At 52.6% G+C, this 12,092-nt stretch overlaps 3 protein-coding genes across 3 annotated transcripts; 2 read left to right on the top strand and 1 right to left on the bottom strand.

Moving 5' to 3' along the window:
• Positions 1 to 2,973: 2,973 nt before the first annotated feature.
• On the top strand, positions 2,974 to 3,459 carry PG985_000550 (uncharacterized protein; the record flags this gene model as incomplete). The annotated part of the gene is made up of 1 exon (XM_066820319.1): positions 2,974 to 3,459. The coding sequence occupies one exon, from the start codon at positions 2,974 to 2,976 to the stop codon at positions 3,457 to 3,459; it is 486 nt and encodes a 161-aa protein (XP_066691198.1).
• A 2,645-nt stretch (positions 3,460 to 6,104) lies between these two features.
• Positions 6,105 to 8,918, top strand: PG985_000551 (Copper amine oxidase; the record flags this gene model as incomplete). Its single annotated transcript, XM_066820320.1, has 7 exons — positions 6,105 to 6,370; positions 6,449 to 6,776; positions 6,851 to 7,896; positions 7,955 to 8,130; positions 8,202 to 8,403; positions 8,519 to 8,741; positions 8,823 to 8,918. 7 exons carry the CDS (start codon positions 6,105 to 6,107, stop codon positions 8,916 to 8,918), a joined length of 2,337 nt encoding a protein of 778 aa, XP_066691199.1.
• A 948-nt stretch (positions 8,919 to 9,866) lies between these two features.
• Positions 9,867 to 11,311, bottom strand: PG985_000552 (uncharacterized protein; the record flags this gene model as incomplete). Its single annotated transcript, XM_066820321.1, has 5 exons — positions 9,867 to 10,219; positions 10,819 to 10,838; positions 10,909 to 10,976; positions 11,153 to 11,177; positions 11,253 to 11,311. The coding sequence occupies 5 exons, from the start codon at positions 11,309 to 11,311 to the stop codon at positions 9,867 to 9,869; spliced, it is 525 nt and encodes a 174-aa protein (XP_066691200.1).
• Positions 11,312 to 12,092: the final 781 nt, after the last annotated feature.

A 12,092-nucleotide genomic window follows, 5' to 3' on the forward strand; every position in this document is an offset into this window, starting at 1 on the left:
CAGCTAAGCAAACCCGGCGCGAAAGACCGTCAAGAATCCCCTGCACTCCACGTGAAATGAGGGCCGAGATCAACCTGCTTGGCAACCCGACTTCGATGCCTATGTGAGATGTTGCACGCGAGCGAGCCTCAGGGCCACTTTGCTGGTCATTATTTGTACAGTCCAGTGGATAGCGGACGGGAAGGGACGCATTAATCACGTCGAGGGAGCAGGAGATAACCTATTCCCGATTCGAGTCTTCAGAATGAACGCGAAAGACACAGGGATCCGATGGCTGAATGGGGATAGCGGAAAAACCAAGCAGCGGCGAGGGCAGGTCGGCCAACCCTCCTCGCATACTAAGGGGTATCGTTATCGTGACTTGCCAGTGAGTGGGGGTAGCACATGAGGGATGAGTGTCTCTCTTGTCGCGGAAGCGCAAGTAAGGCCTCTGAAGGGGTGCTCACAGGTGATAAAGGGGGGGAGGGCTGGAACGATGGTGTTAAGATTTCTATCACTCATCCATCAGATGCTAAGAGAACCAAGGCGTTTCCTTTTCATCTTATGATACACCTATTACCTAGCTACGATTCTGATTAACCTAACGTGTGATTTTCCGTTCTGAGTGGTGTTTCACGTGGGCTGGGAGACTCTGGAACCAGAAGTACGTTACGTAGTGTGAATTTACCCTGGGCGAAAAACCTGTGTCTGTAGGCTATAGCACCGTACGTTGGTAAAGCAGTAGGTGAACAGAAGGCGAACAGAGAGCGGGTGAGACTAATTGAGTCAGCCCGTCCCTAACCCTTATAATGCTATTGCACTTAATATATCTCGATGTATTCAATGTGACTCGATACCTTCAGCGTGACTCGATGCCTTCAATCTATCTCTACCCTATAAAAGGATCAGTTCAGCCATTGTTATCCCTCATTTCCCTTTCCTCAATATTAACTCAGATCCCACCCGAAACATCTAGTTAACAACGCTAGTTATTAAGAACTCGCCTCAAGTTAGCAAAAGCTTCATTTGAAAACAGTTTCATTTACTTAAATCGTTAGCCGCTAATTATTAAGACTTCAGTTACCAACAAGTTCGTCATCGCTACCTAGTAAGGAATACAGAACCAACGGAACCCGCAAAAATGTGCCAGGAAGTGTTGGAGAAGGTGTTTTGCTCCGATTGCAATGCTTACATAGACCGGAGAACGTTGGTCCGACGTTGCGACCAGGCCGAACGCCGCGGCGGTGATGGCTATTGCAACCAGGGTATCGAAGCCCATCGCGGAGATCCTTACACCAACAGTCAGGGGCTTTGCACCGCTTGTTTCGAAAGATACCAGCAAGAGATGCTCGACCGGCCTGACCACGGCGGCGACGGGAACTACAAGTGGTAGGCATGATCCGTGGTTTATCGCTGTCATTCTCCGACCCAAGCTTGCCATCGAGCAGTGAATTGGGTGGCTTCCTCTGTGAATGAGGACCCTCAGGCTTGCGGAACCGGTGTATGAATGCAGCAATAGTTTTCGAACCCTAGCTACATCACATCTAGTAGTTTTCGAGCAATGATGACCTGATTCGCCGGAGTTTGTAACGATAAGGACAACCCTTGACCCAAATTGTGGAATGATTTGCGCCGTTGTGTTTCTGTGGTACAGGTACAGGGTGATGGCGGGACTGATGAGCTTGACATTTTGTGTCGAGAGATCCAAGTCTTCGTGCCTAACGAGGTGCTGATGCAAGAGATGCAGGAGAAGAAGGGCTTGTACTCAGTACTTTGTATCAACTAGACCCCGGTGCTACTTATAAGGTACCTGACACCAGAGGCTGTACTGTCAAACATGGAATATGTCCAAATCACAGCGTTATATCAATTCACAGCGGTTCGTGGTGAATGTAGGGTGAATGCAGGGTGAATGCTTATGGTGCGGATGTAGTGCTATAGTGCCCCAGGGATACCGAGTGCGACTCGAGCGTCTCAGGCATGGGGTTTGCTTATCTTCAAGGACACTGAACTGTGGCAAGAGGGCCACGAGTAGATTGTCTTGTTCTTCCAGCACAATCCAATGGCGGGGAGTGCCATGCATCCCCTCCGGGATGCGTAGATTGATAGCGCGAAGCTGAAGGTCGGCGAAATACGCTCCGGGAAACGTGTAAGTGCTCGCCCACGTTTAGATGGATATGATTGCATTCTAACTGCTCTCAGTACCATGCTTTGGCGGACGAGGCTTCCCTTCCTCACAAGAAGGCTTCTATAAGCAAGAATTGCTTTGGCTCCGATACTTCCCATTCGGGCCGCCCCTGCCATCCAGTCTCCTGGTCCAGTGGAACCAATTCCCGGGGCTCCCGTCACAAAACCTTCACGGCTCAAGCCACTCAAACCTCTATGGCTGACATCGACTTCCACGAAGACGGCCGTTCCGAGAGACGGGGTTCGAAGAACTATGATTTGATATCAGAATCCTACGAGCAGGGATATCTTCGACGATATCCGTGCGATCATGGAGCAGTTCGACAATCGCTACTGCAACAAAGCTGCGGTTAGTATGCCAAAGGTTTAAGGGCAGGATTCCTATCTAAACTCACCGACGGGCCAAGAAAGAAGAGATAGAATATCTTCGAGCTTCAAGCAATTGGCAAGATCATTAGGGGCCTCTGGTCGTTGTTGGCGAAGACGAGGACGAGCACTGGAGCTGCAATCAGTCTCGTGGCCCGCTGGGCAAGTGTTTCAATTGTGCTCGGAATAACCACCCGTAGGTAATGTATATAATGTGTCTTGAAGCTCAAATTATTAACCGACATCAGCTGCCCTTCCCTCGCCCCGGCCACAGCCCGACGTGTCGCTTGCCATCTTATGGCCGAAGCTCTCCGCTCCGCTGCTCTGAAGAGGACGATGGCAAGGCATCGGTATGGAGCCTCACATGATGTAATATGAAAATAATACTGATTAGATTTACAGAAGTGGCTAAAGGGACTTCGGGCCGCCTTTCACGCCCTTATGACGATCGAGTCCTTGGTTCGCGTTAAACTTCTCCACGACAGATATGGGGATATTTCCGTAGCCAATCAGTGGCCTACCAATGGCAGCCCACTTGGAGGTTCGCCGGTTTCGACTCCTTCTAATGACAATGAGAAGGGTGAAGAGCAGGACCATTTATCCTTTGACGAGCACGGCGAACCCATCACCGGTCCCTCGGTGGCCCAAGACGTCTCGTCTGCCGAGGACAACGAGAGCCATCCTAGTTCATCTTCTAACGAAGAGGATGTGAGCACATCTTCATCTGAAGAGGCCAAGGAGAGCACCTCCTCTGAGTATGACCATTTTACTGCAGAAGATACTGCCGACTCGGTTGCAGTTGATGGTGAGGAGCGATCCGAATCGTCATCTAGCTCCGACGAGGAACTCAAGCTTGGCTCTGTCACTGGTGCCATTCACCCTCATGATGAGAAGGGGTCCGATTGGAGCGGTTTCTCTGATGAGTGAGTAGGCTTCAATCGCCGCATCTTCAATATGCTTGTAGCTTCTTTCAACCACATCGCACAAAAGCGAACCTGGTTAGGCCATTGAGTGGCGAACAAGCAACATCGCGGAGCAGAACAGCATCATCATTTGACGAGAGCCGACGGAGGCTAAGTCTCATCGATATATTGCACAGAAAAAACTTCACAGGAAGCTGAAGACAATGTACGACAAGGTCACTGGCAGAGCCGAACCATGGACAAAGGCCCGGGGCAAAGCCTGGTCTTGTGGTCCAGCCATCGAGGCAGATATTTTGAAAATGAATTTCTGAATCGATTGTAGAGCCGCGTTTCAGCCATCTGCTGGCCTGGAATTACGACCAGCTATTACTTGAAACGGGCGTATTGCGTGAACTTATTATGTGGACGACTCTTAGTACTGGGCCAAAGTCAGCAACAGATAATGACAGCATATGCCGCATCCTACCAGGACTCCATATATGACGCTCGTTAGCCTGTCCCTGCCGCTAGTGCTTTGACACTTATTGTGCTGGGGTGATGGAGGCCCGGGTAGCAGGGGGCGGGCTTGTCCGCGCTCAGACCCAAGAGGAGTGGCAGTTGCCGGTAAGGTTTTTTATACGGTCTATATTGCAGCAGGCCATGCCGTATATGGTGAATAAACCACAGGTGGGGAGATGTGATAAGAAGATGCAGTTGGTGGTGTAAGCCCTGCGCCATCAACCTCAACTACTCAACCGCGTGATATATCGTCAGCGATCTAGCGAATTCCATTATTCTGCAAGGTTGTAGGAAGAGCGGCGCGCAACGAGGAAGTGTTGCACCGTTAAGTGTTAATTTGGACGTGGCAAGAGAATATTAAGGCGGGAATCTTCCCGAGGGTATTACCTAACAACATCCCTCTCTTAATATGACAACTCATCTTTCCCCCATGATTTCCTTTGCGAGCGATGTCCGACAACTTCCCGTTTGAATCGGCCGGCCGAGACCAGGGCTCGTGAACCATTTCACCCCACTCGGGCAAGGGTGCAGTGGAGGAGCTGAGTGTGGAGAGCAGACTGGTCGTGTGATAAGGGCCGAAGTTGTAAATGCCTCTCAATTCTCAAGCCGAGAAATTGTCGTCGGCCGTAGTTGCTCTACAGGAGTATTGAGCACATCGTGTGGTCGAGAGACGATCAATCGTGCCTGCAAGCGTCTGCCTTCTGTGTTCGGGCCATTTACTAATTAGTTCCCCTTCACTAGAGTGCGATTACGCAAACATAGGCGGCCAGAACCGTCATGTTCCCTTTCCACGTATTTCCCTCATGGGGCCATGGCAGGTCCAAGCAAACCGGGATCGGGTAAGTCCAAGGCACGATGCCATCGTACGTGGGGGGGATTGCAAATTTCTCCAAGCGATGCAACCATACGAGGGACGTTGAACGTGGGGGATAGACGAGCAGTGGAGAGCGGGATGAGTCGTGTTTGCCCCGGGGTAGTGCCCGGGGTCGTTGGCATTTTGGGGGAGAGAGGGGCCCGAGATAGCCTAAAAGGGTCTTATCTTGGCTATATCGCTACCCGCTAACCTTATCTATAGCAGCCGTTGCTAGTCTGTTCTTTTTCCGGACGAACTCATGCGGGACCATTGAGAACGTTGTGTATTTTGGAATGGTGCTACAACGACTTGGAAATCCAAATGATTGACAGAAAAGGGATTGCACTTCTATCAGCGCTTTGCGGAACGAATGAGGATCGGCACTGCCGTGTCTTCGAGTGGCACTCTGTAGAGAATGCACGGATCGCTACATCGTGCACCTAGTACTACCTCAACATGTGTGCTATAGTTTCATCACCCCTGCAAACTTACTAGCGTTCCTGCAAGCTTATCATCCCATCTTATAAGCTACTGTAGGTCGTCGGCATATCTGTAGCTTAGGATACAATCTTATCTGTTCGGCGCCCCGTTCCATAGTATGAACTGTATTTTCTCCTCTATCCCATATTTTAAGCATGGTAGATAGGCGCTATCCGAACGAGCATTCTACTTACTATGTAGATGGAGGGTCGATGTGATACTAGGTAATCATTCATCCAAAGACATGTATGCGTCCGTCTATGCATTCCAGAATCCTGCCTTGGAGGTAATAGCACTCCAGTGGTGAGGATGCGCTCTTTTCCTCCTGAGCTGAGGTATCCACATGACATCGTAGTAGCGTAGTAGGCCTTGTTCTTGCCAGGGACGACTCCCAGTACCCGTGAGGAATTTTGAACGCGATCTTACCTAAGTGACCTTGTTTGTACAAGCATTGATACCCACTTCTGACTCGGAACGAAGGCTGCCAAGAATGGAAACGGGCCATTTCTGGCGTAGCCTGGTCCATCCCTGTAGATAGCGCCTTCCTGGGCGCATTCTTGCCGTTCACTTGTAAGTCGAACAGGCGAACACCCCAACGCCTGCATCGCAGTCCATGATCACCGCTGCACATCAGGACTGCAGATTCGACGGCCGTGATGGCGTCTAGACGGGAGCTTCGCAATTCTGGAATCCGGCCACCGAGATCGAAAGGGATACAAAAGCTCGACATGGCTCGGAAATGTTGTGGTTTGGAAGGACTCAACCCTCACTGGTACCCTCATCAAGCCGCTGCAGTTCATTTCAAGCCAATCTGAAAGATGGGACGCTTCTTTCTCGCTTCTCTGCCGCTTCTCGGCTCTCTGGTCTCTGGCCTGCCCGGGCCACACGCTCCGTTTCAGCCTGTGTCCGAGTTGCGCCTGCCGCTCCAGCGCCGTGCTGACAATGGCACCTGTGCCATCACACAGCCCACTATACAGGCCCCCCACAAGAACGTCTGGGCGGGTCTTACTAATCGTGAGCTGTCTGATGCCATCACCTTCCTGTTCAAAGACAAGGACTTGAACCTGACAGAGGATGGTGGAAAGTGAGTGTCCCCGTCATCCTATTGGCATGCATGGCATGACGCACGGCCGCAAGTCGCTTAAACTAACCACTTCTCAAGCTGGGACAACCGGTTGCTTGCCATCGACCTGCTGCAACCCAACAAGACCAGCGTCCTTCCGTTTACGGCGGGCACTGGACCCGCTCCTCCGGTCTATGCCCGTGCCAACCTCCTGTTCGGCGCCACCGAGGAGCCGTACATGGAAGAATTTGTCGTGGGACCTCTGCCGCTCTCCAACTCAACTGCCGCACACCCCCTCAGCTTCTTCTCCAACAGACAGAAGGGCAGCAAAATCCGTGTTCACGATGCCGACTTTGCTACCGACGGTGATCTGTCCAAGACTTTCCTGACCGAAGCTGCTGATGTCCTCAAGATTCTTTGGGACGTGGTACGTAACCCTTTGCAAACTTGCATGGCTGTTCATATTGATAAACCCCTACTGACCTACTTCCTTCACGCTAGGCTCCCGATGGTGTCCAGCTCGTCTCTTCTTCGCCCGTGCAGGTTGAGAATGGCCAAGTGACCACGTGGTACGGTGTCGAGGGCAAGCCGAAGAAGCTTTACGACACCGGCACGTTACTGCCCCTGGGTCTTTACATCCGGGCCAACATCACTGGTCGTGACACATCCAAGTGGGTCGTCAATGGCTGGCTGTACAACGACATCCTCTACAACAACCTTGATGAGTTCCGCAAGGCGGTCACGGCTCCTGGTTTCAAATCTTTGGGCGGCGGTGTCGACGGGCCCTGGGCTCAGCTCGAGAGGAACGGCGACGACTTGCCTTTCGACGACCTGCAGCCGCCCACCCTCGTTCAATCCGGCTCCAAGCGCTTCTCGGTCGACACGGAGAACAACTTCGTCTCCTGGATGGACTTCACTTTCTTCGTCTCCGACAGCCGTGATCTGGGCGTCAGGCTCTTCGACATCCGCTTCAAGGGCCAGAGGGTCCTCTACGAGCTGGGCATGGAGGAGGCCATGGCGCACTACGCCGGTCAGGACCCGATCCAGTCCGGCGCTGTGTTCCTCGACACCTACTTTGGCGGCTTCGGTAGCCAGATGGTGTCCCTCGTCAACGGCTACGACTGCCCTGCCTACTCGACCTACCTCAACACCACCTATGTTGACGGCACCACCCGCAAGGTCCGACCCAACGGCATCTGTTTGTTCGAGTCCGACCCCGGCTACCCCATCCAGAGACACTCGGGCACTGGCTACACCAGCATAGCCAAGAACGTCGTGTTCACGCTCCGCACTGTCACGACGGCCGGCAACTACGACTACATGACTTCGTACGACTTCGGGCTGGACGGCTCCGTCACCATCCACGTCCGGGCCTCCGGCTTCATCCAAAGTGCCTTCTACGCCAACAACGAGGAGTACGGCTTCAAGATCCACGACAGCCTCTCCGGCTCCATGCACGACCACGTCATCACCTTCAAGGCCGACTTCGACATTATGGGCGAGAAGAACTCCCTGCAGAAGGTCGAGTTCGTGCCGACTACTGAGACGTAAGTACTAACAGACCTTCTGAGAACCCTTGGGTTCGGCGCTAACGAGTCTCTTTAGCTACCACTGGAACGATAACAAGCCCCGCAATACTATGAAGGCCAAGAAGTCCTTCATCACCAACGAGGACGACGCCAAGATCAACTTCGAGACCAACTCGCCCAGCATCTACGCCGTGGTCAACAAAGATGCCGCGAACCAGCACGGAGAGTATCCGGGCTTCAGGATCCATCCTGGTAAGTAGAGAATGCAATGTCCCCAGCTTTTGACTGTTTGCCACGAAATCGTCCTAACACTTTACTCTCAGCTGCTGGTGTCATTCATCTCACCGTCAAGGATTCGTCAGTTGCAGGCAACGCGCTCAACGTGGCCAACCACCACTTGTACGCCACCAAGTTCAAGGACACTGAGGTCCGCGGATCGAGCCCTTACAACCTGCTGGATGTGGAGGATCCCGTCGTCGATTTCGGCAAATTTTTGAATAACGAGAATTTAGATCAGGAGGACCTGTAAGTACTTCTGCAGCTTAGCCAGCTCTTGGCTCTAGCGCCCCCTTTGCCCCCTTTCCAACCCCTTTTCTCTACCACGAACTACTTGCTGACACATCGTGAACATCACCGACAGCGTCCTCTGGTTCAACCTGGGCATGCATCACATCCCACATACTGGGGATTTACCTAACACTGTTTTTTCTACGGCCCATACGGCCATGCTCATCGAGCCGTTCAACTACCTCCCCGGCTCCCCCCATCGCGCGACAAAGCAGATGGTCCAGCTCAGGTCCAACAACGGCACCACCGCCATTACCAGGTACGGAGCCACCCCGGCCAACTGTGCCGTGGACTCTGTAAGTCTTAGTTCTTTTTTTGCTACGGCCATTTTCTCCCCTTGACACCAAGATACACTGGCTAACAAGAATCACCTGTAGTCTCAACTCAACCCCAAGCCTGACGAGAACTGGAGCGCTGCGATTGCTATTCGCAAGAACCCGTACGATGGCTCGCAGCCCGACCACATCGGCTAGAGGGATCTGCCAGTATTCCAGTCCAGCGCCCTCACTTCTTCGGTCCCATCGAAGGAGACAAGGCGCAGGATATACAACCATCTGTATAGATGTATACTGTGTCTCCAGCTTAGAATGCGTGGATATCCAGGATCGGGGCGAGTACAAAAAACTAACTGATATTTGAGGCCCTTTGTGGTTTACCTCTTTTGTCTAGTTTTACATCATCGTATATATTATGGTTTCTATTCGTAGTATCTAATTTACACACTCTTTTTTAAAAACAAACCTCAGGCAAACTACTTGTGACGTACGTAGAAAGGCATCAACGAAATAACATTTGGAAACTAACTGTGGGTTCTAAGAAGTTTGCCAAGAATTCCGAACCAATACAAAAGAGTACATATACGGGCAAAGGCAAACGTACAAAACTGGCCCCTGAACTGGGTTGCTGATATGGATTGATGTGGCCTCCTGCTTACGTAGCTGTGTGAATCCTTCTCTCGGCTAGCATGCACTTGAGTAGGTATATGAGCCAATCGAAAGCAACTCAATGGCTCACGGAATCTTTGAGCAAATCGCCACATGATGGCTATGCATGCATGAAATATGCGGGGCCAGGCCGCAGCGACCAGCAGAGGATTGAATCCTTTGGCAACCAACCGCATTGACAGCTCCCATCCCTCACCGGCCCTTATACTTACAGTAGACAGGCTGATGTTGAGGCCAGCTGACCTACAAGAAGAAAGAAGCAACCATACTACTTGTCCCTTTGGCGGATGATAACGCGGTAATCTTGAAAAAATTCAAAGGGTAAAGCGAGAAAATGTCACAAAGGGGTGGAACATCAGGCCGACTCCCCGTGGGTAAGTTTCCACGCCGTCATCGTACCCCGTTTCAATATCAGCGTCAACAACTGACATTGAATACACCACAGTCACCAAGCTCACCGGGCCCCGCTGGTGCTCATCATCTCCAGCACGAGGTCACGACGAGCCGTCCGCCACGGACAAGAGCCAAGACCAGGTCGCCGCCGGCGAGGGTGGCGCGCAGGTTGTCGATGACCAGGAGGAGTGGGATCTTGTGAACAACCCCGGCCGCGACGCCGACAACGAGACGGACAACTCGCGCGTGGCTCGGGGCCCCGGCTATACGAGCGACTTCAATATCGAGGTCGGCAGGGGGGAGTGGAGGCTCTCCCTGCTGAGCTGGGAGAGGCGGGTCGGCAGCATGGTCCAGAAGAATCGCCCGGAGTGCAGGCACGCGCAAGAGGCACGTCCGGGGTCGTAAAATATTTCGGCGGGCATATGGACGGAATTGCCCTGCTCGATGATCAAAGTTGCAAAGATATAATACCTGAAGGAACTCTCCAGTCTTACATACATCTTGCATGCTGGCTCGTCTTGATACACGACACGAGACGACGTTGGCTTAGAGCTAAGGTGGCGTCAGCCCCGGTCCGATCTTCTTCTTTCCCTATTGGCCCCGTTATCACCGTCGCGAGTTTTAGTTTCAAGCCACCTCAACACTAGATTCGTGTCCGGCTGGCCGGGTCCGCCGGACGTGGGCGAATTGTTGCGAGGGAAAACACGGCAAGGCACGCAGTAAGAAACGACAGGTCTAATAATACGTCTCGTATTGAACACAAGGAGAAAAGAGGTCTTGGCCTCGCGTGGTACCGATCATGAAATAATACAACAGTGCAACTCATGGTCGTTCGTTCATCTTCCTCTCCAAATATTCATGACCCATGCCGAAATCTCAATTGGGGTGCGAATTCCGCCGGCGCGTGGTACCGTGCGCAACCCTTGGCTATGTCTCCCAATAGCCGATATGATGATAACTTCTCCCTAGCATCGGCTTCCCTAACAACAGTCGCAGCACTCTAGACAACACTCGCACGATTCACCGCAGAGCCAACAGCAGCACAATGTCGCCAGACTACATTTGTGGAGCAGAGGTTAGTAACAGGGCTGATGGTGGATGGGAGCTGGGTTGGCAAGGTACTTACCATCCGTAGAGGCAGCCGTGGCTCTTTTCTTGCTGCTGGGGAGGCGGGGGCTGTTGTTGGTAGTACATCTAAAGGCCATCAAAGTCAGTTATGTTTGCGACTGTGGCGAGCGCCAATGTAGACGGATTGATCCAGTCCGTGGGTTGTGATATTCGGCCGCAACATTACTATCCGCCCTTCCCAAACCGACGGTTCCGCGCGCAGGGAAGGGCGTAGTGATACGGCTAGGCCTTGTTCAACATACCGGCTGCTGAGGAGGAGGGTAAGGACTGTGCGACAGTTAGCTCAATGCCCCTCAAAACGTGGCCACTACTGCCATTGAAGCGCGAGAGGGGGAAACGAACCCTTGGGGGTATCCTCCTTGAGGAGGAGGTCCCTGCTGGTAGTAGCCCTGCTGAGACATGGTGACGGATAACTAATACGTCTTTTTGTCTTTTTGGATCGCAAACGCGGTTCGGCTAAAGTTTCGATTCGAGAATCGGTGAATGGATGTTTTGCAGGAATGCAAAATGGACGGCGGTTTGAGGTCGGTGGACTTTTATTCTTTAGGTGGTTGTGGCGGTGTTTGGTTTGGTCGCGAAGTCTGACTGGGGGAGAAACAAGCTGCGAAAGTTATGTCAAGAAGAGTTAAGAAATAAGGGTTCAATCGGGGAGCCAGTGGAGCTGGGGCTGTTGGGGGGGATAGGGGGACGTTTGGGAAACACGGGCAGCGGGCGAGGTCGCGCAGAAAAAGGCACTCCAACAGCCCGGGGCGCCGAGGGAGGGTGTGTGATACTGGGAGGGCGCATTAGGAAGTCAATATGACCGCCGAGACCTTGGGCCACGCAATTCCGAGCCACAACTGTTCCTGCTGCCGGCGCATGATTGGCTGCATCGTGACTCGGCATGCTTGGGTCGCCTGGGCGCGTCTCGCTGACGGCTCTGCGCCTCCTTCCACCCTTGTCAGACTGATACATGGTGTGCCGACTGCCGTCCAAATGGGGTGCTTGGCCTCTTGGCGAGTCCCGTCGTCCCCAGATCCTCAATTTCCTGAGCCCACAACAATCGGCGTCGGCATCCACTATCCGCAGCGACGGGATGCTCGTACATATAAAAGGCGGGACGACAGCATCGTCGCGTACTTAACTTCGGGCATCATTTGCTTGGTCGGATTCCGGGACCCGCCTGCCTTTCTTCTTTCGTTT

The sequence above is a fragment of the Apiospora marii genome, assembly GCF_038362585.1.
Source record: "Apiospora marii strain CBS 49790 chromosome Unknown utg000001l_segment0_segment0, whole genome shotgun sequence".
NCBI classification, from domain to species: Eukaryota; Fungi; Ascomycota; class Sordariomycetes; order Amphisphaeriales; family Apiosporaceae; genus Apiospora; species Apiospora marii.